Genomic DNA, 27,662 nt, shown 5'->3' on the forward strand with positions numbered 1-27,662 from the left:
AGAACCTGTAATAATTTTTTTGAAGTTGAAACATTGCATTGCAGCATTCTCTGTGCAGAAAACTGAAACAATCCTTCACTTTCATTTTTCTTTAATCTAAAGAAGACAGGGCAGGAGTATATCCAGGCCAGAAATACTGGGCCTCTGATTTGATACAAAAATTTCAAATCAATGAAATTTACTCTGAAATGACATTTCTTACTACGTTAGTCTAGTTCCAAGTGGGATACAGTCTACTTTCAGAGAGAATCTCTTAAATTCAGCCTTTTCTATGTCTATTATGACATGTAAAATCTACAGGTTCTGGGATTGTGAAATTGCTGCATAATGATTACATCATCGACTATGTCCATGAGCACAGTCAGCTGTCGGAGTTCAAAAGATTCAAGACAAACTATGGATTACACTCAGTAAATCCTAATGGACAGTTACTTAAAGAGGATCTCTTTAAGGAAACATGCTAGCTGAAGCTTAGTTTGGCCTAGCTTCTCTGTAGACTGATTCAATTTGAGAAATTAAACATTCTCAAAACCTGATCGAAGCCAAGATGTTGATCTACCTTTTAAATCACAAAATTGAGGCTAATTTAAGGGCATTTACAATATGTGTGGAACTTTAAGCAAGAAAAATAAGGAAGGTGAAATCAAAAAGTCAGGAATCTAACATCAAAATATCAAAGAAGTGAAAGGAATTATGAGATGTAACAGAGATGAAGTCCTGTATCTGGGATGGAGTAATCCGAAGCATCTGTCTGGGACTGCTGAAAACGTGGTCTAGTGGAGGGTGTCCCTGTCTGTCTCAGGGAGTTGGAACTAGATGATCTTAAGCTCCCTTCCAACCCAAACCATTCTATAATTCTATCAAAAAGACCTGGAGGTCTGGAGTGCAGGCAGCAAGCTCACCTGCAGCCAGCAGTGAAGATAAATAGTGACAACAAAAGTCTAATATATCCAGCAGATCAAAGGTGTAACTATGGCACTTGGCTTGGCAGTTGCTAGGCCACATCCGGAATACTTTGTCCTGTTTTGATCAACTCAATTCAAGAGAGACTTAAACAACAGGAGAGGTCCAGTGAGGGTGCCACCATGATGATCACAAGGTTGGAGGAATTTAGTTTGTTAGAGAAAAGATGACTTTGGGAGATCTCATCACAGTCTTACAATACCTAGAAGTAGTTATAGAGAAGATGGGGGATGCACAGGGGCAGCACAACAGCCAACAGGCCCAGGCTGTTGCAGCTGAAATTCCATCTGAATACAAGAAAATGCTCTAGAGTGCAATTAAACACTGAAAGAGATTGCCAGGAAGTGGGGGTATGTCCCTCATCGGAAATACTTGACTCACCTTGACAGGGCACTGGATAACCTAATCTCAGACCTGCTTTCAGCAGGAAGGTTGGACTAAACAAGCTCCAGAGATCCCTGCCAGCCTAGAGTGTCCTGTGGTTCTGTGCTAACTTAGCAAAGAAGGAACTCGGAAGACAAGCCACAGACTGAAGAAGGGCTTTAATACATCAGAGAGCACTGACTTAGCTTTTGGCAGAATGGAGGGGAAAAGATGTGAGGAAATGTATCATTTTCCCTCTGTGTGCACATTTCCCACTAGTTTCCTTAATGGTAACAGGCTGTAGAAGCCGGATGTGTCAGGTGTGGTGGTACAGTGCTGCATGACCCACTTGGCTATAAAAGAGCATGTTAAAACCAGCCAGCAGTCTCGGGGCAGCGCGTTGTGCGCAGCAAATCCTGCCTCTGCGGAAGGACTGGTAAGCAGAGGCCTGCATCCCCGGAAAATATTAGCAGCCACAGCCAAGAGGGAGATATCGGCATGCTTAAGAACTCATGGTTCCACCGCACTGAGACTAAATGAGCATCCTCACAAAACTTAAGAGTTTTCAGTGCATTTGCGGAGCACACTAATTAGCAAATTGAAACTTTGATCTGTCTCAGAGATGAGAAAAGCTTACTGGTTGCTTTCTCATATCTTTATTTTGATGAAGACAAATTACTGCCAGTGAATGCAGTAAGTCTAATTCTTCAGTAGAAATGATAATGAATGAAATTATTTATCCTTAGTTTCTTAAAAATTAACTTGCAGTTTAGCTTTAATAATTTCTGATAACGAAAGTATGGCAAGGATTACGCTCCAAGCAACTTTTATTCTAACATTGCCACTATTTAGAATTTGTTTTCTTATTTTCTTCACTCTCCATATTACATATCTAATGATAAAAGGAATGTTACACTAACACTTTTTTGGCTGGAAGTTCATTTAATTAGATGCATGGTTTACTGTACTTGTTTTATAGAGAGATTAACTAACTTAAGGGGCTTATCTCCACGCTAGAGAGGAATAATTTTTTTCTTAAGGAAGAAAGCATTCATCTAAATAGGACTGTCAGCTTCTCATGGGGTTCTTCTGCTTTGTTTTCAATCCATCTTTCTTGACAGGTGGCTACTTTGTTGCAGTCAATAGAGGAAAATTCCATTAACGATCTTGTGATTGCCTGTAGTAAAATGGCATCTTCAGGGTTCTCAAATGGTACTCTGCAAAAAGAACAAAGCAAATGAGCATTACCTGAAACTTTCCAAACTACTTTGGAGATAATTTACTACACACACTCTGTGTAGCAAGTGAAGTTAAAAGTCATGAAGACACTGAGAATTTGAAAATTTTCGATTTTTGGAAGGTTTCCTTCCTTTACCAAAATCAAGGTGGCAAAACAAAATAAGAAAAGGTCAAAATCACAGGATTCTAAGGAAAAAAAAGACCATGCTAGAAATTATTTAAAATACATTTATAGTAGACTTAAAAATATTTTGTTATTTTCAACTGCTTTTTTCCCCCCCAGAAATTATAATTGTTGTATACTTTTAATGCTCTTATTAAAGTCATAAAACTAATTTTATGATTTCATAGTGATATGATGCCCATTAAAGCGGGGGCCCTCAAACTTTTTAACCAGGGGGCCGGCGCGCGGATGCAGTGGCAGGCAGTCATCTGCGGCCCCTTGGTTTCCCCCCCCAACCCCCGGCGGGGGGGTCTGTAAATATCGGGGGCCGGATTGAGGACCCTGGGGGGCCGTATCCGGCCCGCGGGCCGTAGTTTGAGGACCCCTGCATTAAAGCAAATACACATTTATTTCACTGTGGTTCTTTTCACCAGCCACCATGCTGATATCCCTAGTCCAACCTCCGAATCCAGAACACTGCAGGCTTATGTTCATGCATCCTGCCACAGCTGCAGGCTGGGAGAGAGAAGTGGCAGACACACATCATCAATGCAGAATTGACAAGGACTTCATGTTAGATCAAATCCTTTTAACTCAGATAAAATATTAAAACGTGATCTTCTAAGAACTTATTTCCTGAAGAGGTACCTTTAGTGACACACACCTAATATAAACCATGGGACTGTGTCCACCCAGTATGACACACTTTGTCATGAAAAGGTACCTTGCAAAGTGTAAGCGTCTACATAAATACGATGGAGGGGAAGCTGTACATCAATTCTATCAATAAGGACAATTAACTCCACTGAAGGTGGGCAAGAATTTTTAAATGTAAATTAGCTTCATTGTAAAGAGCTGTATTCAAGTGAGCAGCGATATAAAATCAAATTGTTAAGAATATCATCACGTGTAGGTTTTTATCATTTCCCTTAATAATTTTTTCAAATATTTCCACAAGTAAAGCTAGACAATAAAAACAAGCCTGATATTTGAAGTTTGTAAATTTGCTGTTATAAAGATGGCATCTAAAATGTATCACCTCAAAATGCAACACTCAGACTGCCTCAATCCAGACACAAAGATAACAGAGATAAGTTTTACATTCATTTCTATGATTTTGAAATTTAAAAGAATAAAAGTAACATCAAGTGCAGGCCAAAAAAGTTGAATTCTACAAGTCATGATATTTTCCAGAGAGTATGTACTTTTGAACAGCCAGTCAGGAGAAAGTTTTCTGGGCCATAATATAGAACAGCTCTTCTGATGCTTTAATACTTAAAGCCTGTTTTTTCTAGTGATCAGTATTTGATCTTATAAATAAACAGCATTTTTATATACCCATTTCCAAATGTGGAATACCTTTCAATATTACATTTCAGACAGCAGCAAGTAGGTTGTCTCATCAGAATAGTATAGAGTTGCAAGTATGTTAAATACAAAGACCAGAATTTTTTCTGAAAAGCTCATTTTTACTGGATATTTTCTCTGGTTAGGGTATTTTTTTAGGCAAGAGAAGAGGAAATTGAGTAAATGCTTCAGAGATGGAAAAGAAAAAAATCCCCCAAATTAATTACTTATTTGTGGGATTTCCAAATTCAAAACCTTTAACAAAAAGTTCAAATTAAAACATTAATGCTGTACAGCATTTTGATTAGCTGTCCTAACTGATCCTAAATTCCTTGTTCAAATGAACTGAAAACTAGCAGATGATTTGAAATGTTCAAGTTAATCTTTTATTAAATTACTGTGGAAACAAGTATCTGTTGGGTTGGTTGTTTAAAAAATTTATGTAGTTCTTGTATTTTATTTCCTGTAGACATACATTTCCATGCACTTTTTTTTCTTTCACAGAAAAATGATGTCACTGTCTATATATGTGAATGATTGCATGGTAGAGATAAAGACAATTATAATTATCAGAAAAAAAAAAAAAGAAAAAAAAAAAGATTAAACTACCCTTTTTTTCCCAGCCTTTTCAAAATTCCTGTTAAATACACTACTTTCAGGTTTACTTTTTTGATATACACATTAAAGAAATATATATAAATTGCAGGTATGTAATTACTGTTCTAAACATTATCTACATTACTGTTTAAAATGATACCATTTCAGTCATCTATGCACAACATTGTTTGGTTTTAAAGCATCAAAACAGCAGATGAGACTGTGTGGGATTTCAAGGTTTGTTCTGGATGGTCATATAGTACAAGTCAGAGGTGCCAGGTGATAGTCACCTGCTTGCTTGTGCCAGGATCATGCTGTTTTCCACATCTGAATGTTTTAAGAAGTCTAAAAATTACGTGATATGCTATTATAAGACATCATTAAAATATTCTCAGCTTGGGAAGCATAAAAAGGAAACTGCTTACCAAACTAGGCAAGATACGTAAAATTTTAAACACTATTTAGAAGAAAATACTTTCTTCAAGAGATTATTTTATAAAAGCACTAGAGGGCATCAAAACTCTACGATGCTGATCACTGTCTTGAGACTCAGCCTAGAACTGTATTGAGATGTTTTTAATTAAATAAAAGTAAAACTAAACACTGACAAGACATATTGGAAAAATGATATTTTGTTTGTTCAACTATCTTTAAAGAAAATTCTGGAACTACAGGGAGAGCCTAGAACTCGCCACAATACTCTCGGTAGAAGGATTCATTTGCTGCCTCTTGCTGCTACTACTACTTTATGAAGCAATTTCGTTGACTTCCTGATGCATTTATACTTCATTACTAAAATATTTTTATTATTATTATTATTACTAAAACCCTTTTATCAGATCAATAAAAATAACTTTATCTAATTCAAATTGCCTAAAAATGTATGCCTTTCCTTAAATTTTTATAAATACCTGAGGGCATCATCAGTCTTCTGGCTGGTTGCGTGCATCTGCTAGATCCCACTGTAGTCCCTAGGGGCGTATTTTATTCTCTTTCCAAAAGCCATTGACTACATAACACAAGACCTTTCGCGGTTACAAAGATGAAGTGCTGACTCCCTTTCTCTTTGTGTAACTGTTGTTAAAAGGGATATAAAAAGTTTATTTGTTATATCAACTGAAAAGGCTGGTATTATCTATCTGATTGCACAAGGTGATTCACTTTTTTTGTGCAGAGCTTTGTAACAATAGCAGTGTAAATCTTCAGAATTTCACAATTCAAAATGGGAACATGGAGTGATACTTCCTAAGGCTTTAGGGTAAAGCTCTGTCCAATAAATTAAAGTCTTTTCTTCTGAGTGCAGTAGGATCAGAAGTTTTAAACCAAGAAACCAGAAAGCAAGACTTTTCACACTGCTTAAGTGAGACCTACTGCAGAAGTCCATAAAGATTTGGAAGTTTCTGTATGAACAGCAAAACCAAGTCCTGGTTCAAGGCCAGTTCAATTCCCATTGCTTAATTACAGAGAAAACTGTAGGACTGCAATGAAAACAAAAGCTCAAATTTTCCTGGTTTGCACTTTAATTAAAAAATAAGTTTAAATATTAAACAACAAGTTGGAGACCGTTAAGTCAAATAGGGGATAACTTCAATGATCTGAACTGCATATTAATCTAAGTACTTCAGCTATGGAACAGAAGTGAGCTAAAAGGTTTAGAACAAGTAACTCTGGCAGAAGCATTTTGAATTCACGTATGTTTATAAGTCGTGGTGTCTAGGGGACCAATTAGGAAGGAACTGCAGGAGTCATGCCTGGAGGTAACAGAAGTGTGAGCACATGTCTGGTGTAAAGGAGACAGCCAGGACTACGCTGTGGTAATGTTCCACAGATGGTGAAGAAGCTTTGTAGTGTTAGAGAAATAGTTCGCTAAATAGAAAGTCCAGGGTACAGCCTGATACAAATTAATGCCTCCAGTCTTAATCCAGGACTGATTACAGCATAACTGTACTTAGGAGATTAAGTCCAGGAAAATTTACAGAAGTGTTTCTAGAGCTGTAAATGCAACACGTATTTTCCAGCACATTAAGCCTCAGTCATCACTCCCTAGTCAAAAATGATCATTAATAAAACAGTCTGACAGACGTGCTGAGCACGGGTGTAATACAAGACCAAAGATTCGAGAGACTGGAGGTACCAGTGCAAAGTGAATGTGTCAGCAAATAGCCATGTGGTCAGATCCAGCAGCTCCTCATCAACCCCTGGCACTCGCTGCAGCCCACCTAACAGCTCCCCTTCCTGACAGAGCGACGCAGTCTTCCAGCACCTGCAAATCCTGTGGCTGCATGGCTCAAGTCCTGCACCCTGATTCTCCTAAAGACTGGGAGCAGATTTTCTAGATTACTTAGTTTTTCCTTGCTTCTTTTCTTATAAGGTAGAGCTGGGGTAGGAATCAACACCTTTCTCTGTGCTCTCCAGTAATTGTCAGTCTTCCTGCCAATCGCACAGCTCTCTGAACACCAGAAACAAAGATCGCCAAAGATCACCAAAGTTGATATTCTGGGTCCACTGTGGCATGTTTATGGATTGATTTATCACCTGGCTATTCTTAAGACAACAAGGGTTTTTTCTGTAGAATTTACAGTAGACAAGCTGTGAAAGACCTCTTGATGATTTGGCAGTCCTGGGTTAACAGTTGGACCTGAGGATCTTAAAGGTCTTTTCCAACCTAAATGATTCTATGATTCATGAAGATTTATATTTGAAAGCTTGGTCAGCGTGTACCTCATCAAGAAATGTGCATATACATATTTGAACTGTACAGAAACACGTAGATAGCTGAGGATATTACCCGTATCTAAGTAAGCATGCTCACCGTTGTGAACATACTAGTTTGAATGCACAACTGTAGGTACACGTTTCTAAGCACAGGCTTTTATCTGTCTTACCCCCCAAAAATACAGACCAAGATACGAGATAAACATACACAGTTTCAAATGAAAAAGACACAAATCAAAAGTATTTGGCAAAGTAAACTATTTGTGCCATACAGCCTCTATTTTCTTGACAAATCTTGCAAATAACATGGGCAGCTGTTTGTTAGATCTTTTGCTATACCAACAAATGCATGTAAAAGAACAGGCAAGATTAATTTATCTGTTTTCTCAAACCGATTAAAATCAAAAGCAACTATCAATGCTTTGAGAAGAGGAAAGCAATTCTTACACTTCCTGTCAAGGAACTGTACTGAAGGAAGCAAGTATATCACAAAGCCAATAGCCTGGGCCTTGTGCCAGAGGGTTATGGAATAGGTCTATAAAATGTATACACAAAACCCAAACAACATCACAAAAAACCCAAACCCAGCAAAAGAAAAACAACTAGCTTTGCAAGGCAGAAAAAGTAAAGATAACCAGTAGCTGAAGATTATGTACAAAATATTACAAAATTCAAATTGATCTTATGCTAAGTAAACAAAACACAGTCTCTTTACACATGCAAAATTATTCAACTACACTCAGACTGCAAGAATTGGCTTATTGCAGAATATGCAAAATACCACAGGCAAGAACTGAGTAAAGGTGCCATCACGCACTCCAAACCTTTGAAGTTTTTTTTCTATTTTTTATGATATACAGACAAAACCACTAAGTGTTTGCCTTTGATTTTCTTATGTATTGTTAGGTGATGCTTATTTTAAATAATAGTAGTCTTTTAGGTGTGACAGCTTAAGGGTAAGACACAAAATTTGTAGAGGGAGAGAGTTATTATAACCAGATAAGCTTTAGGATACCTAAGGCTTTATCGTAGCTGATATATAGTTTTTATCCCATAGACACAATATAAAATGTAAACACCCAGTCCTCTAATGTTTTGGCAGACGATGAGTTTGAAAACTCAAGAGACTTAAAGAGGAAAATGTTTAAAAGGGCCTGAATTTGTGAGAACCTGGGTCCCGCTAACTTTCATTGAGACTTGAGGTACTAAGCTCTATAAGCCCATTAAGAACTTGACTAAAATACTCAGGTTCAGGTTCCTATCACCTGAATAACCGAACCTTTGCAACCCAGAGACAGGTGTCATCCCTGTGCTGCTGCTCTGCCAGATGTGGAACATTTGCCTAGCTGGCGTGTCAGATCAGTATGTTTCATGAGAGTGATATCTGAGGTTGATTAAAATAGAAACTGGCTCATTCCTAACTAGCTACCTAGCTAACAAGTAAACAAATAAAAAAGTGTTTCTGGGTGGAGTTTTTTCCTAAATGAAAAACATAATAGTGCTATTTTTCTCATTTCTATACTAATTTTAATTTAATAGAAATTTTCTCATTTCTATACTAATGCTGTTCTTCTGAGACAGTAAAAATAATCAGGAGGCTGCCACCTTGATATTGGAGCAAAGAAAAAAAAATACCTTAAATTAACAATTTTGATACCTTCTACCAAGGTTTACACTGGTCTGTTTTTCTTTTTCTGAGGACAGGCTATGGCTAATAATCACTCTAGGGTAAAAGAACCTGTTACATGTAATTTTAGCAGTTAGGGAAGAAAAGATGGTATTACAGAAGCAAATAAGAGATACTAGAAGAAGAAAAAAGTCTGGAAATCTTTCACACAGATTTGTAAACTACAAGACACCATTTTATGTTCTTCAGGATAAGTATGACTGCCAAAGACGGCCCACTGCCTGATGTGATTTAGCGGTTATTTTCAGGGCGCGGTAAGGTTGGAATGGGTATTTGGTATCTCCTACACAGGAAACACCTGTTCATGTATTCAGAGAACTAAAATATTAAAATATTTTAGTTCTTCAACAGCTTTTAAAAAGTTACTGTACTTAAAAGTACTACAAGACCCACAAGGTGGCAGCTAAAAAAAAAAAAAAAAGTTCCATTTTTACCAAAGTAGCATATATCTAGTTTTTCTACAAAGTGTTAATCAGAAAGAAGATTAGGTATACATTTGATAAGTCTGTTCTCGAGTCAAGAAAGTATGTGATAGCATTCCAGAGACAAAAATGTTTCAGAAAGATCTTTAAAAGCAGGTATGTTTGGTAGTGGGATGGAATAAAGATTCAAGAGAGATTTTTCTAAGGCACAAACCAGGGCTGATACTAAGTACTTCTGAATCCGGATGATAATCGGAGCATGTCCCTCCTCAACACTTACTTGTAGGTTTATTTTAGAGTATATGAATTTTTCTACTGCTCATTCTTACAATAAATCCATCCATTGTATGGATCAAGATGGTCTTATTTTACAAAACATCTGGGATCCATTCTTGGCTCTGCTATCTACTTTCCTGTCAAGGTCATGCAATTTTACTTTTACAAATTAGGGATAATGCTTTCTTCTGCCACAGTTTTGTCTGTTTTCTCTATTTGGAATGTAGGAAAACAGTGTGCCTATCCCACATGGGGCAGAAAAGAACTACTGTGGTAGAAACATAGTGAAGAACAAAAAGAGTTTTCTGAGGTCTAGCAGCAAGATGTTATCAGCTGTGGATAATAAATCAGTTCAGGCAACTTACAGAGTACATAACAAAAATCTTGGATTCCAACAGGGAGATGTGAACACAAGGTGAGCCCATAAAGAAACCTTCTGTATCTCCCAGAAGGCTGCAGTTGTGAGCAACCCATCCAGTAAATCTTTAGAAGCTGAGTGTCTTCCCTGAATGCCTGAAGAAGAATAGTAGTATGCTATAAATCCAGTGCAGGGCAGTGGCTAAAAATCACAAGACGGCCTTAAGGAAGAGAAACACAACATTTTGGCAGCTGAATACTAATTCTAAAGTGAACAATAGTAGTGTATTAGACTGCCCCATTTTAATAGTTCTAATGTCCCCAAAAGCTACAAAATAATAAATTATTATGCATCCAGAAGCTCTGTTGAAGGCTAGCAAGCGGGGTTTTTAATCAGATTGTCTGGCAATAAAAAAATCAACCTCACAACAGTGAGAACTCTCCCATTCCCAAAACAGTTTTTATTTTATAAAGGTGAGTTATGGGCACAGCCCTCTCCAAAGCTACACAGTGCAAATTCTGCACCCATTACACATTTCTTAATATTGCAAGAAGGCATACAAATTATATAGTAATATGATCTGATATATAGGATATGACTTTTAAATTTTATTTTGTTCATTTATTATTGTAATTTACTTCAAATATGACAGTGTGTTTTATTAAACCAATAGAGTCCTGTTAATTTGAGAACTCATTATGAAATCTCTTTGAAACAAACACAACGACAGTTTTTTCATGACTACAAAGATCAAAACAAAGTGAACGTAAAGTTAAAATTATTTTCTTCCACTGATCAGTGTTTACTCTCATGTCTTTGAAATAAAGAACAATTGTCTTTTATCAGGGTAGTTTGGTATATTCTATATATTGCTTGATAGTTCTCTTAAACACTTGCTTTTCTGTGGTCCCAGCCACTTCAATACGCACCCAGTTTTCGCTATGCCATTGTGACTGCCATTTGTAATGTCTCGGCAGCACTTTAACTATCTGCTATTTGTCTTTATTTCCCACAGACTGTTGCAACAAGTACAACAAACCCCCTGTGCTTGTTGAAGCTCCTTATTAATTTGTAGGCTATAACATTAAATTCAAGTGACTGCACCATTCATACATAGGATGTCTGTCCAGACTTTGTGTAACCACTTCAAACAACTGCATTCTTAAATCGACTATTTTTTCAATCTTGCATATAATGAAAAAAATTACAGTAATTTGGGTGGCATGTTGTCTTCCTAAACACTTGATTGTTTTTTTAATTTTGGCCCAGTATCAAGTTCAATTAAAAGTGTACTTTCCGAGTCATATTTTCCCTTCCTGCAATCAGACATCCAGTTTTCTAAATGCATAAGGGGGTATGGCTTGATGACATTCACCTCCATTAACTGGGTCACTAAGATGTGAAACTTGTTTCCTGTTTTCTCAAAGTACTGAGCGTTTGGCATGACCTATGATGACATTCTTTTAGGAACCATGGAAAAAGACTGCTTACAATTTCACTTTCAATAGGTTTATAGCATATAATCCCGCTTTCCCTGGAGGCTACTTCTTATATTTAACTTCGTGGCGCCAATGCTGTCATGTATAACTTGAAATTTCAGAGCCTATACTACTTTCATTTCCAGCCAGTATATCAAAAAGTATGCTACTTAACAGGTATTATTATACTTAATATCTAAAGTATATTTATAAATACAGAAATCCACAGCCTGCCAAAAGATGCAGAAAGTAAGTTCTATGAGCAACAGAACTAATGAAGCAGGAGTTTGGGTTCTATAACCTATGACTCACACTCTCAACAGCAACAACACACGTTTCTCAGCTCCCTTCACCTCTATGATAATCCCTCTGTACTCTCATGTTCCCTTACAAAAAAGCAGCAGTAAACTCCTTTGCCTCCAAGCTACTCATCCAGAAGACTGGCTAGCCAGCAGCCAAAACCAGTTAACTTCTGAACTCATTTGGCAGGTTTTTCTTACTTGAGGTACTCTCTGTGGAGTTTTCATGTTTTGGATATCTCTTTCTTCTGTCAAATTCGGTTGAAATTATTCATTAGCTTCAAAAGCTATTGAGAAGTGATGTGGAAACAGACAAGTAACATCCTGATAGGAAACATTAAAAACTACTGCTCGCTGTTCTGCAAAATAAAAACAAGGTATTACTTAGGGTCTGCAAGCTTATCATTCCTTTCAGTTCCTTCACTTATTTGCCAAGTTTTTTTAACTGGTTGTTGCGAAGCAACTGAATCGGTAATGCACATAAGTGCTTCAGAGCACCTGAAATAAAATTAAAAATAATTATTATCACTATACCTACCTGCCTTTATTAGATAATGATTTCATTCTGCTGCACACTGAATTTGATATTCTAGTTATCCATCTCTGCCTGCCTTTTGATAACATTTCGCATGAGATTAATAATAAAAAAACCCCAGAGATTTCAGTATCGCTTTTATCTTTCCAGTCACATACTCACATACTTTGACTATATGTCTAACTTTTTTCACTCCAGTTCCTTCCATTTGTCCCCATCACCCTTGTCTCAACAAATCAACATCAGCATCCTCTCTTCTTCCTCCCTTCCCCCTATTATCCCAGTAATCTTTGATACATCTTTACTTCCTTTTACCCTGACCTAGTGTTACCTTTGCCTCACACGTAGCACTATATCCATCCCTAATACTACATTTACCTCACAAGCAATAGTGAATTCCTTAGAAAATAGTTCAGTTTCAAATAAGTATTAATGTGTTAAAATGTTATTACAAAATGTTGTTGTGGCTGACCCAGACTATGTGTTCACATCCTCACATCACATCAGTCTTAGACATCTCATTTTCTAAATTCTATACAGCATTTCTCATCCACGTTTCTCTACCAATGATACTTGCCCTTCTGGTTACCCATATTTTGTTGTCTTTTGTATTGTCTCTTGTGCTCATATTTTTTCTTTCAAACTTTCATTTTTCTCAAAATCTCACAGAAACTAATCAACACCATTTCTCATCCCAACATTCTATAGGGACAGAGAAAAGTAAAATATTAACATTTAAAATGTCTAAAATATACACAAATCTATTATGCTTTGGCCTCTTCATTCACAAATTCACCAGTCTGGTACAGCCACTTAACCTACAAGAGCAAGCAAAACTGAAATCGAACTGTAAGACATGTAATTTTACAATTAAACGGTTTTGCAGCAGCTTTGCAGAACACCTCTGACTATAAATGTAACTGTATCAAGAAGAAACTGCAGAACTTTAGTGGCTACATTAAAATGGGACAACTTACTAATTTATTACCCTTTTATTTATTTTATTTATTTATGTTAATGTCAGCACTGCTATTAGTTTTTCATCATTTAAACACAAATGGCTCTCAAAAGGTACTTCTATCAGCTCACAGAGTACCTGGTCAGCAAGAAGACTAAAAATCATCATGTAAAAAGAGCTCTGCATGTTTATTTTCAATATGAAATAGGGTCACGTGAGATCAAAAACATTTCACAATTGCCTGAATTAAAGTGAATGACATTTCATCCCTTAGACCAGGATAAACATATCACCTTACTGCCACTCAGGTATGCTGGAACAATTAGATTTCTAATAATTAACACGTAATGTTATGCATACATAGGAGCTTTCAACCATTAAGTTACTTGCTGTTGTCAACTTTCACAAATTTGAATGCCAATACACAGAAAATGAAGTACAGGCCCCTGCTTGACAACCTGAAAACGGAAGAGCGGTGGTACCTGATATATCTGCCAGTTCATTATTGTTGAGATAGAGCTTTGTCAAGCCATAGTTTTTGATCAAGAAAGTTAAATCTTAGATCTGATATTAGAGTTAGGAAAACTGTTACGTGTCAGTCTAAACTGAACTTTGGAGAAGTATAAACTCAGCATGTTGAAAACGATTTAACTGTAGGTAGTTTCTTGCATTTCTGTTCAGAACTCGTGGTTTAAGTATTCTCTTGACAGCTGAATCTTCATTAAAAGTACTGATTACACATCAAATACACATAGCACAGCCCTATCCAATTTTTTTAACTACAAATTTAGTACTTGTATTTGGAAACAGATTTCATTGAATTACTGGTCTTCATATTTTCTTTTACTTCTATTCACATTTGAAATATTTTTTACTGTAAGAACACCCTTATAGAATGTAATAATTCCATGTTGATTTAAAAATACTCCTGAAATAAACCCTTGCATAAGCCCAGCATCTAATTTTAAAATTACTTCTTCATTAGCAGGTCCAAAGAGCTTACATATGTTCTAGACTTCCAAAAATGACATTTAATGAGAGTTACAGAATCAATTACAATTACAGAACAAAAAATGTATGTATGGGTATATTCCCAATAAAGAGTTATCTTCCGTCCCTATGAAAACTCATCCCCTTGCTTGGAGAAGCTGATTTCTAATTATTGTCTTGACTTGAATGCAAGGTAAAGTATATGCAATGGGATACCAAACTGACCATTATAATAGCTGAGAACTGGGAGTAATAATGGTGCCTAAGTATTTCTCCTACAGTTTAAATGCAAGAACAACAATTTTATTCCTGACATTACTTTGTTTTCTGTGATGCAAAGTGGAGGAATGATTTCCGTCCTGGAATTGTGCCACTGATTTTAAAACAAACATGCTTTGCTCTGTGCATTAACAGTATTTGAAAGTTGGAAGGCGGAGATTGAGACAGAGATTTTTCCATTCCTATGTTCTCTGAAATCCTCTGCGAAAAGATACTTCACAGTTCAAAATAACACCATTCTCTGAGTCTTGCCTCACCTCAGAAAAAGCTGGTTCAGTGAAAACAGCAATATTGTACAAATGAAAAGATCTTACTCTTCACAACGATTCTTGTATGGTGTGAAGCCCACACACCCCTACTGTATATAGCGGTGTTTCCCTATCTTTGACAAGTTTGGGGGGTTTTAGGATCATCTGAAAGTTGCTTTTTTGTGACAAAATTATTGTGATGAATTTTTAAGGAACAAAAAAAGAGGTCATCTTCTGAGTTCAGAAAAATATGCTTCCCCTATTAGAGCATTTTTCTCCTAAGAAAAGCCACTGAGTGGCTTCTCCACATATGTTATATAGAAAATGACATTTCCACACAAGTTGTATAGAACAAAAGAAGAATGCTCTTTGTTACTGCCTAGGTAGGAAAGTGAGATTGGTGCAAAAATCAGATTTATTTATCTTTTAGGGTCAGCAAGATCAGTTCTGCTTATTCATCTGGCCATTTCTTGTTCTTTAGTGTCCTTTAGGAATACAAGGGAAGGCCTTATTATACCTGTGGTTTTAGTTCAACCTTTTAATGTATCCATATTTTTGCTTTTTTTGAAAATAGTTGGATAACCACAGGTCTTTCAATGAAGGTGACAGGCTATATAATTGATGTTAGCCTGGGGCAGCAGATACACATACACTCCTAAGTGACATGGAATGTAAATTTATTTTTCTGCTGCTCACAGAGCTACTTATTTAGCTGAGCAAGCAATTCTGGTGTTTTAGAACTTTGGCCCACTGTGGAAGTCATGTAAACTACTGTACAGTAAGATATTTAAATGCAGTTTAGAAATCTGTGGGGTTTATCACTTTTCTTGCTTTTTAACTACCGGTGGCTGACGGTGAAGGTTTGGATTCAATTCAACTATTTAATAATGGTTGGCTACGTGTTTGGAGATTTCTAAATCAGATAATTCTACTGTCAAGTAGTTGATTTTGTGTAACATACAATGTGCTTAGACTTGGCTGGAAACTGTAGTGTCCAGAAACTTTGACAGAGCATTGTCTTAAACCCCCTATAAGGATATAATAAACACCATAATCTAGATTTGCACAGATGGAAAAAGTAAGGCATGTCATTTGCGTAACTGATTTAGGACCCTGCAGTGCCGCATTGGAAACAAGAGAAATTAATGTGGCCCAATGTCATACTCCAATTATTTGCCTGGAAATCTGGAAACTGAACATGTTTAGGTGACATAACAGCCTGCATAATGGTTGAAGATACCCCACCAACCCCAGCCTTGCAGAGCTACTTACTGTGCACAGGGAGAAGCACATTTTAAAGAGTTTTATGTCACTCTTGTGGGCATCTGGGCAGAATGTAGTCTCACTTCAGCCACCAGCCTGCCAGGAAATAAATGATGCGTGTCTGCAAAAGCATAAAAAAACCCAGCTACACATTTCCTGCAGTCCATTCCTTTCCTGAAAAACTAGGAAGACCAGAAGTTGTCACAAGAACACTTTACAGCCATAGCACCCCTCCGCCGGCTCCAAGAGCTGCCCACTCTGGTGGGTAGAGTATACTTGCTATGAGTTACACTGAAACTGCTACCCCAGACCTCAGGTATCGGTATGCTACCAGGCAATTTTGCCAATAGTTTAGCTCAAAATACACTCGATGTTTCTTTTTATTGCTAAGGTATTAGCACAAAACCTCAGTTTCTTAAATACACAAAATTTATAAATGTGATGCAAATCTAAAAGAAAATATATCAGCTTACACTCTCTAATGCAAAAGAATACTGTTTGTTCAAATCTGTCATGTTTAAATCAGTTAAATTTGCCGGGAAATTAAAAATAATTTAGTAGCTTGACAATTACATAATACTTCATGTTAAAAAAATAAGAAATAATAATCAGGGAGTGTAGATGTATAATTCTGCTCTTTAAAGGAATACATTCTTACCTTGTTGCTGTTAATCCACAAATGCCTTAACCTATGAAACCGTGATAAGACTTGGGATACTTCTTAGTCCTATGGTAGAAGGAAAGAAAAACCAAAACAAGAAAAAAGAGTAACAAAGTTTTTAACATTAATGGTGCTTAATCACTTTATAAATGGTTTATTTTTTTATAAATAATATTATACAAGCACTAAAAAGCTATACTTCTGTAGAAATCATAGCAGAGAAAGATGCAAAGAACAAGATGGCAGAGACAGTGTGAGCATTCTACACACCTGAAAGTACAAAGCAGCAGATGGTAAAGAAATGGAAACAAACTAAGTGATATATTCTTTTTTTTTCCATAACAGCATTTATTTTTCCAGGGAGTATGAGCCCCATGTACTTTGCAGTTTGTAGAAATCCTGCTTAGAACACAGGAGAAGTTTGGCATCCTGGCATCACAAACCTAAAGGGAAAGTTGCATTGAAGATGCAGTGTGGATTGTCCAGCCCCAGCGCCAGACAGGCAACAGAAGACAGACACCAAGCACATCAATGTACATGTTTCTTATTATTTTTCATATTACTGCATATTGTGAAACCTCTTGCCCTTTTTTCACCCCTCTTCTCTCCTGTCATATAAACTTACTATTTACACACATTCATTAACCATCTTGTTTTAAATCAAACAGCACATCCACTGAGGCTGGAACTATCTCCTATGTGCTCGTAGGGTTTTTTTGTTTAATTGTGTATCTACCACTTTGAGCTTGCTAGTGTACTATAAATAACAAATTACCTACTAACCAGAGAATATTAGTGAGCTGCCAAGTAATTTTCACTAATTGCTCCTCTTTATTTTTCATTGCTTTAAACAAATATTCTTGATTTCCACTAGAATAATTATAGATGACCTTTACATGACAAATTTTAATTGACACACTAAAACTTTCCTTGTGGATTTTAACATGTTGCAAGACTAGCACCAGTGTTTTAGAAAAAAAATAACAGGACTGATGATAAAAATTAACCTCCCACCATCAGCCTAAAATGATCTACTCGTTTTCCAACTGCAAAGCCTACTTACTCTCTAGCTTCCCAAGATGCTGGTGTTTGGGTTTTATTTTAATAATCCCTCCAGATACAAAGGGGAAGCAGATACCTTTTCTGATCTTGCATTTGGAAAAAAAAACATGTCAAGAGCAAACCCTACAAAGTTGAGGTGCTTTAGTTTTAATCTCCTGTATGTCTGAAAATGAGATGATCCCATATTGCTACTTTCTTAAACTGTTTATTTGGCTTCCTCAAATAATCCATAAAAACAAATACATATTTCTGTGTCTATTGTCACAAGTAACCAGAAAAAAACATTACTGCGAGTAGTAAAGACAAGCAGGTGAGTCTTGACAGGACATACAGAGCTCTTACAAAGCTACTGTCTAATTCTCCTGTACATCCCTGAACTACTTTTCAGGTGGAAAAGCCAAAATTTCCTCATATTCTTTGTCACTGTGGTTCTATACCTAGTTTACAGGTTTATATTTTAACTAGCTTTACTCCTTCTTTAGTAACAGCCTCATCTTGACTATCTCCAAGCCTTGATCTGTCTGGGTTTTTTTCTGGTATTAAGGTATCTAATTTGCCCCAGGTAGAGCTTAATTCCTCTAACATTTTAAAAGAACTTGTCCCTTTCTGTATGCCTTCCAGACTTTGCATGTCTCTTACAAACTGATCCTTTTTGGCCTGCAGCACTCTTCTCCTACCTACTGCTAAGTTAATCAGTTTTCCTAGGATCACAGGTTTCTGTGTCCAAAAGTACATCTTTTCATGTCCTTTTAACAGCAGTGGTTTAAAAACATAAACTCATTCCCTCTTATATGATTGACTTTAATTATTATTTTTTCATTTTCTTATTTCAGCCAGCAGAACATTATGCCAAACCAACAGGTAAGGAGGCATTATCTGATACTGAGATTGGCTGAGGTTCAAGGTTTATATAAATTGGTATAGAATAAAAGGAATTAACTTCTCTCCAATCATCAAAGGAGCCACCTTGCATCATCTTTCTCAAAAAGGTTTCATGGGAAGACAGATCACTTATGTGTCTGTGTCTGCCATCTGAACATTTCTTTTTATTCCATACCAAAAAAACATTTCAAAGCCAGTAAGGGCACACACATTTAGGTATTTAAACTCAGAAAATGTGCCTATCAAGACTGTTTACACAGTCTTAATTTGTTTACACATAGGCATTATAATAATTCCTTGTATGACTTAGAAAAAAAAATATATATAGTAATTTACTCATTATTTAAACTTCTTCCTTAGATTTTATGGGTTTGCTTCTTTCTAAAATACGTATTTTAATAATTTTGACAGTAAGTATATGTTTTACATTTTCTTTTCACAAAGCATCAAATACCCTTGGTGTAAATCAGAAGTTGTACTAGGAATTTAAAGATACTAGTGGGCAGACGTAGATTTTCAAGACCATCTGATTTCCACTAAAAAAAGGCTAGACAACACTGAAACCCCTTAACACGCTTTTTTTTTTTTTTTCATTCATAGGACCTAGAGACCTTGAAAACCTTGTCCCTGAATTATTAAATTACATTAGTTCTTTATCTATGATATTAACCATACAAACAGTAGATGCAGTTGTGAGGCTGCAGACAGGTATGCAACACTTGGAATGATGCCCTGGCCAGAAATTCAAAGTACGCTTTCCAAAAACTTTGAAGTATGCCCTGTCATGTATCCATCTTTCTATGGTAGCCTCTCAGCATGTTCATCTGACAACATACACTTCTATCAACCTAGAACACCCACAGGTTCATGAAAGCTTTGCCTTCCTTCACTTCGCATGGTTTCTTCTCCTCATCTGCCCTACATCTTAAGCTGTTTCACAAAGCTCTCGGAGATCAGTTCTCTGATCAGTACTGCCAGCCCCAAACAAGTGCTCCTGTACTCACTTCATGTTGCCCTGCCCTCCATTCTTAGTAGTAGAGATGCAGGTAATTTCAAAGGTGCTACCACTGAGTTTTACTGTTGCAATAACAGATTTCTTCAGGGAGGTCAGAAATTTGGCAGTTCTTAGGCTGGGCATGTCCTGTGTTTTTTCGTTTGCCTTCTTGATACTCTTTCCACCCAGCCGTACGAGCCAGTTAGAACAGGCAGAGATCAGCCCATTAAGCCTCACTCCTCTGCTCCCTGTGGTAGAAGTTCACGCACAACTCTGTGAACTTAAAGACCCTCAAGCAATTCTGGGTTGCCGGAGAAGGATTGTGTATCTAGGGCTGAGGCAGTTAACTGCTTACTGCGAGTACAGCTCTGCTGCGTATGTCAGTATATCTTCACCATTTCTTCCTTCACAACATGTATGGACTAGGTATAAATATGATTTACTGACATTTCACATACAAACGATGTTCAGGGAACATCTGATACAGAAAGTACTATGAAAGGTTACCATTTACTGTGTGCTCTACTTTTAGTAAAAGCCAAACCGAGAAACATACTTTACTTAACTGTCCAGCTGGATACAATGCTAAGACATCCACATTCCTCTTAAAGCACACATCTTCAGCCATTTTTTTATGGCCTGACAGTCAGCAGAATATACTGCATAATTTTAGGTTACATTATAAAATATGCATATTCAGTGTCTAAATTAATATGCACACCAGAATTAATATATCACAGCACCTGGCAAACTATAACATAAGTCTAAAAGAGTTAAAGAGATACTGAATTAAAAGACTCTATTTGTAATTGATAAAAATCCTCCAACGATTATGTTACACTTACACTAATCATCTTTTCTGTGGATAATCACAGTTCATAGACACAAAGTGAAAAAGTAATGTTACGTTGACTGGAGGGTGGGCTTCTCACTCAGGTCAGCCAACCCAGCACAGGGGATCAAGAAAACTGCTTACCTTGCAATGCAGTCGCAACTTTATTTTATGCAACTTTATGCACATGATGTTTTAAATCATGCATCCAGAAAACTCTGCTTGTTCATTTCATGTTGAAAAATACAGACACAATTTTGCTTTTTCAGAGGATATTACTGATGTGCTATGATTTGCTAGAGCAATGAATCCTAGTAACGTAAGGATTATGGACCTGGGTTTTCTAGCAGCTGATAAAATTATCGATCAGAAAAAAAAATGTTTTTACTGCATGTGTTGTTATGCCCTACATCATTAAGATCACTATTGCTGAAAACACAAAACCGGGACTTGGATGGGCATATCTGGAGCGGCCTGTATTGGCTGCACGACCACTCCAGCGCATCCTGGGCGCATTGCACATACACGCAGTGACTGCGGCGGGTGTGCCGGGCCTGCGGCACCTCCTGAACAGCAGAAGCAAAGGCGCTCGCAGCCGCTTGTTCCGCAGAGCTGGTGTTGGGCCAGTGGCCATTTGCCGAGGAACTCGCTGGCCCACAGCCTGACCGCAGCTGTCAGGCAGGGGCGGGGGGGAGCTGGGACAAATGGCCGTGTCTTTCTTTCTACACAGATAAAATCTGCAGGTGGAACAAGTGCTATCTAGAGAAGAGCAGCTGTCCGCCAACTCCAAGCGTGTCAACATCTGTCCCAGGGAGTGCCGAAGGCCGGCAGGCGTACGGATGGGGATCGGACAGCTGCTTCAGAGGGCCGGCATCTCCGATACTGCCTTCGCCAGCCGCCAAGGCCGCGCCCCACGGCTTGTAGCCCCCCCCTCCGCTGCCCCAGCCCTCGCCCTCTCCACACGCTGGGGCCGCCCCTCCCAGCCAGACCCCCCGCCACAGCGGCCGCTCCCGCAGCGCTCAGGCGTGCGGCTCCGCCCGGCCGGGCGCTCCCCGGGGGCAGGCTGTGGCGCAGGTGCCGGGGCCGGCTCTCCCGGAGGAGCCGAGCCGCCCGCTGCCGCCCTGGGGCGAACAGAGGGTGGCGGGACCGCGCCGGGCTGCCCGGCCGAGCGGGGGAGGGCAGCCCCGCCGCCAGGCACGCCTTCGCTCGGTGCGCGCCAGCCAGCCCTCGCCTCGCCTCCGCGCCCCCGGCCCCGCACTGCGAGGGGGCGAGCCCGGCGCCGCCCGCCTGTGGGGCCGGGCCGGGGGCGCTGCGGGGGCGAGCGGGCTGCGAGGGGCCGCGCAGGGGCGGCCGCCGTTCCGGGCGGGGCGCGGCGGGGCGAGCGGAGAGGCCGCCGCTGCGCTCACCTGCCACCGGCGCGGGCGGCCGCCGCCATTTTAGCGCCTCGCGGGGGTGACGGGGAGCGGCCCGGCCCGGCCCGGCCTAGCGGGGAGGGGGCGGCACCGTCCCAGCGCCCCGTTAGAAACGGTGCCGCCGCGTCGACCCCAGATGGGAGCCTGAGCCTCTGCCGGGCAGCCCGGGCCTGGACGTTCATCGAGACGGGGCTCCGTGCGGGCGGAAGGAGGCCGGTGGCGGGCTGCGGGGGTGGGAGGGGGCCGCGGTGTCCCTGCGGCAGGCCCCGGGACAGCGGCGGCCCGGGGAAACGGGGAGAGACCTGCTTTCCCTCTGGGAAGCCACGTGGCTCCTATCGTGCACAGTCCTGGAGAAGTGTGCTGCTGCCTTTTTTGTTTTAAACGACATTCCTGTGTATGTCTGGGGGTCTGGGGTGTTTGGTTTTGATTTTTTGGGGTTATTTTTTTTTTAAAGCACAAATCCTATGTGCATGTATGTCTATATGACACAAAGAAAACACTTGTTTTACAACCAATCTACACCATATACTTACATATCTGCAACTTAGGAATCACCTTGGTGCCTGAGAGTGTGTCTCCCGTGCTGGCTCCTGGGACGGGCCTGCAGCTGTGACAGTGCGTTTAATGGAGTTTGGTTGTAAAGTAACACAAAATGTTTATGACATCCACATGTGCAAGCAACTGTTGCCATGTTGTTATTTTTATAAAAATTTTACTGCGTGGCACAAGCTGAAAAACAGAAAAAGCAATTTTGTGTGCATGCGTGTGTGCACACTTATATGCATGTAGGACAATAGAAAATGTTTGATCAAGCTACAGCAAAAATATGTCTGAAAACTTGGAGCTTTATTTAGAATTTAATTTACACAGAGTACGCAAGTTGGCAGAAATAGTCATTGTAAATTATGTGTAACTGATATACAAAGAACAAGAGTTGTGTGTGCAAATATATGAATAAGCTGTCCCTCATGGAATTAATTATGTGCATGCCTTTGCTTGTTCAGACCACTGAAACTAGATGTAGTGTGTATGATGGAGGAATAGAACTACAGTACAAGTATTATATTGCAAATACCTAATTTTCATGGAAAAATTGTGTGGGTGGCTTCCATTTCAGCTAGTTAGCTTTAAACAAATAGAAACCTGAAATGAGACAGGCTAGACATCTTAAAAGTATAAAACTGACAGTAGAAATGTCTTTAATCACTTATTTTAGCTTCTAAAAATATCTGTAGGGTATTAAAAAACATAAAAAGAGGAAATGTACTGGAGAAGAAGAAACTGGTACACAGATCTGTATTTTTTTATTTTACATTAGGGCACTCTGTTTTCAGTCAACGAGATAAAGCTACCATTTTGGAATCGTGAAAGGAGAGGTGTTTGTTAAAGAAAAAGTCAACTTTAATAATAAAATTGTCTTCTCAACTAGTCCCATTAACATGATATGACAAGCAAATTCAGTAATCTAAAGCTGGGGAGAGAGAACCTCCAGAAGATAATTGGTTGCATTGCAGTGCAGAGGTGTGACGTACGTGGGTTGATGTTTGGTTTGATATGTTTTGGTTTTTTGAGGTACTTGTTTCTGTTAATAACTGGTAGCTACAGACTTAGTCTGGATGCCTCAGTAGAAACTGTGTAAAATTCAGTGACATTCATCTCTTTTTCTTTCTGCATCTGCACATAGACACTTAAATGCCTACTCAGTTTAAAGGAACTTTGGCAGAAAATGAGCATTTTTGTACTCAGACTGAACTATCACCGTGTTTTACACTGACTAGGTATTGTCCTTTTCCAAAATACATAGCCTATCACCTATTTAATCCTCTTCCTGGATTGCTGTGCATAAATGAATAAGTGCTCACCTGTCCTTTGGGATATTCAGAATAATTACTTACTTTCTATATATGTTTTCCAAAAAGTCCTCATTATACTTCTGTGCTAAAAATACCTAATTTGCTTATTATACATGGATACACAGTTGCAACAAGACATGATCTTACAGTATGTGATAACAACATAAAAACAGGGGAAAGCACAGATGTTCTGTTTTTACTGACAAAGGTGGTAGGACAGAACAGGAGATTATTCATTTTGTAAACCCCCAGGACTGAAATGCCTAAGGAGTTCATCTGACCCACAGAGGAACACCTATTCCCTAAGGTACCTCAGAAGCCTCATAGTGCATTTGAGTATTTCCATGCTCCTACTGCACGCCATGGGTAGAGGGGGTCATCACTGTATCACTTTAGAGACCACGTTATAGAAGCATGAGTTTTCTTTGGATGGTAAAGTTCAGATTAAACCTGGTTTAAAATGTAACCTGTCTCTGTCCCCATCCCTGAGTCCCTGTATAATGGCTTGGGTGCTTTCTAGTCCAGTGGCCCACATTCTCCATCCTCTCTTGGGAAAATATGGTGGGAAGACTTTTATCACAGTCTAGCAAGTGACACTTTGGCAACAATTAGGTGATGGACTGAATAATTTTGCCATTTTGTTTTGGGTTTTTTTGACTTCCCAATGATTTCAGTAGGGCTTCACTGAAAAATTGATAACACAATGGCTTTTTGTTGTTCAATAGCTGTGAAAGATGCAACATGCTAAAAGTAATGTCTAATACGTGGTATTTTTAGTCATCAAAGTTTATAATCTTCAAAATTCAGTTGTTCTTTGCCTACAATATTAGAACTCTGTTCTTTATATTTCAGGGTTTATATTCGATTTCTGCTTTTCGAGTCCTGTGTAATTTCTACAAATTGCAGTTTTGAAGGTCTCAATTTCTACATATATTATACTAGCAAGATTTTTGTTTCATGCAATGTCCCAAATATTTTAATTAAAATTATTTTCTTTTTCATACAAATAATTTAAACTACTTCCATATTAGTCTCACCTTTGTAGTCTTATTGACCCCTGATTTAATGTTGAGTGTGTTTCAGTGTATCTACCTGACTGGGCCTGCATTTTTACAGCATATTTATTTAGTGTAAAAAGAAAAAATATTTAACAATGAAAAATAAAATAGTAAGATTGTACTTATCACTTTTTTTAAGAAATGGGTACCGTAACAGAATGGTGCTTGCACAATTCTTTACTATCTTTTATAATTAAATTCTTATCATCAAAGGTACTATGCTGTACGGCTTTTTCACAAAAGGTATTTTTAAAAACTCATCTTCATTTTATAGAATCAACTAATTTGTGTTGGAAGGGATCTCTGGAGGTCATCTAGTCTAACCCCCCAAAGAACGCAGATCCTACTATGGAACTATTTTTCCATCTCGCATGTTTGTACAGTTCTGCATACTTGCAGAACATCCATCAAAAAAATGAGAGAATTATCTGGGACAGTTTTAAAATTGCCTGTGTTTTGCTAATGCTACATAGAAATGAGCACAATTAACTTGCTTTTCAGGTTGTAAATAAATTTCGCTTGGAAAGAAGTGAACTAAATGCAAAATATTGTAGATAAATGCATATTTCCTTTTTTCTTCTTGTTACCGGAAATATTTTATCAGTGTTTATCAGGTGAAACCCAGAAGCCTGGGGAAAGATCAGCAGGATATCCCACCTGCATTCCAGCTATTGCTCCACAAGAGTGCAGGTCTCCCGTAGGTCCAGTAGCTGCAAGCCCTGTGCAGATGTTTCCAATACTCCACGCTGTCTAAAGCATTCAGGCATTTGAATCACTGCTCTCGCTCAGACTATTAATCTTGCTGATGGCACTGACAACGTCCTAGTGACCTTAACAAGTTCAGGAGCAGAATTTTGGGAGATATTTTTCCCCCAGTAACTAATATAAGCTTGATCCTATATTTAAACAGTTCAGACTATTTTCAGGCTGAAGCTAGTGATTTACTCGAATGGTTAGACTACTGCCTAGGAAACAAAATATTTGAATTATTTAGTTTTTCTAGTATTATGTGTAATATAAATTAATATATTTTACACAATGGTAAGTGTAAGGAAAGAAGGCAAAACAGTCCCAGCAGACTGCATCATATGGATGAACTAGCTCCCTTGAATCCAGCTTCAGTCTGACTTGATATCTGAATACTACCCTGGAGAATAAAGACCACCATCACCACAAATGTGACAGGCCTGATGGAGAAAAGTTCCAACAAATATATAAATGCTCAATATTATGTTTCTGTCAGCACAATTTGGATGTATCATGCATTTCAACATAATCAGCTTGTAACTGTTCACTGGCCGTCTGCGTGCTGGAGTGTTCCTGCACTTCAGCTTCCAAGTTTGATCAACAGTCAGAAAAGAAATTCTTGTCTGCTGTAGCTCTTTTATGGGTGTGTAAACAACATTACGTCAAATGATCCTGTTACTCTAGTCTCAGAAAATTTACATCCTAGTATTTCAAGATGATGTATGTGCACTTCCACAATGGTTTGGGTTTGTATCTATCTATCTATCTATCTATCTATCTATCTATCTATCTATCTATCTATATCTGTCTAAAATTTCCATTGCTATGATCACACATACTTTCCAGAACATGATAATTGGAGTTTTTGGTTGTCTATAATGTGCAAGCTTGGAATGCCTGAGGCTTCATGGGAAGATATTTTAGTAGAGAAATTATTATAAAAGTGTTGCTGTTAATCACATAAATAAAACTGCTGTACTCAGTCCCTGAAATCAAGTTACTAGCAATGTTGGTATTTTTATAGAAGTATATTGTGCATGTTTAGAACTTTAAATACTGTTTCCTTACAAAATCAACAGCCTTAGCCTTTAACTAGTAACTGTTTCTAAAAGGACAATGTCTGCAGAGCTCCCCACTTGTAGAAGTCAATACTGTTCTTACTTATGTCTGATGGCAGTGTGCCTGTTAATTCAGAGGATGCTTTGTCACTGGTCTGGTTTCATAACCTGCGGATGTTGAAAAAAATCCTTAATTTTTCATTTTCAAATAATTTCTTCATTGTGATGGCTGCCAAAGTAATTTTCAGATATAAAATTCTAGTATTCTTAATATGTTGGCAATGAGGCTGTGTTTACATGGTGCAAGACTGTGCCATGCAGAGGTGCACAAAAGCAGCTTTAAATGAATTACTTTGGGTATTGGAATGTCTGTAGCCATTGCTGGCCCCTAAACACTCTGTGGAACTGTGAGCGTTTAGAGACCTTGTTCAGAGTGCATAGGCACTCCAACAACAACAACAAGTGCAATAACTTAATTGTTCAGTTAATGCCATGAAGATAAAACATGGCAAATACATATCCTGTGGTGAATTCACACCATAATATGAAATGCATGCAAATGATTATATGCAAATACAAAACTACAGTCTGAAAAAGAGTTTGAGTTTATACATGTAAGAACTTGCATGTACATTGATTCAAGGGAAAAGGAGTGCAATCACAATACCAGAGCTCTTAAAATCTTAATCACACAAAAAGTCTTAATTTAGATAATACCGATCATGCATTTTAATCTAAATATGGGATAAATTACCTGGCACTGAAATTGTTTCTTCATGCCTTCTGTCTTGGGAAAAATCCTGACTCACCTGTCTCACTGATTCAGTATTTTGGCATCCTGTAAGTTCTGTTCAGTCTGTCAAAGCTCTACTGACCTAAGCTGTGTGAATGAATTAATTCTACACTATGTTACTACTACTATT

General features: G+C 38.3%; 1 protein-coding gene across 1 annotated transcript; it reads right to left on the reverse strand.

Annotated features, from left to right (window-relative positions):
- Positions 1-1,490: 1,490 nt before the first annotated feature.
- LRRC72 (leucine rich repeat containing 72) lies at positions 1,491-21,245 on the reverse strand. The gene is given in 14 exon segments (XM_055803762.1): positions 1,491-2,543; positions 4,303-4,330; positions 5,584-5,656; positions 5,658-5,746; positions 6,040-6,042; positions 7,835-7,878; positions 7,880-7,922; positions 12,292-12,405; positions 13,883-13,964; positions 16,839-16,886; positions 16,888-16,907; positions 20,341-20,391; positions 20,394-20,438; positions 21,137-21,245. Coding segments are annotated over 14 exon segments (915 nt in total). The 3' UTR covers positions 1,491-2,377.
- Between the last annotated feature and the right edge of the window lie 6,417 nt (positions 21,246-27,662).

This window comes from Falco peregrinus, chromosome 5 (assembly GCF_023634155.1).
Source record: "Falco peregrinus isolate bFalPer1 chromosome 5, bFalPer1.pri, whole genome shotgun sequence".
NCBI classification, from domain to species: Eukaryota; Metazoa; Chordata; class Aves; order Falconiformes; family Falconidae; genus Falco; species Falco peregrinus.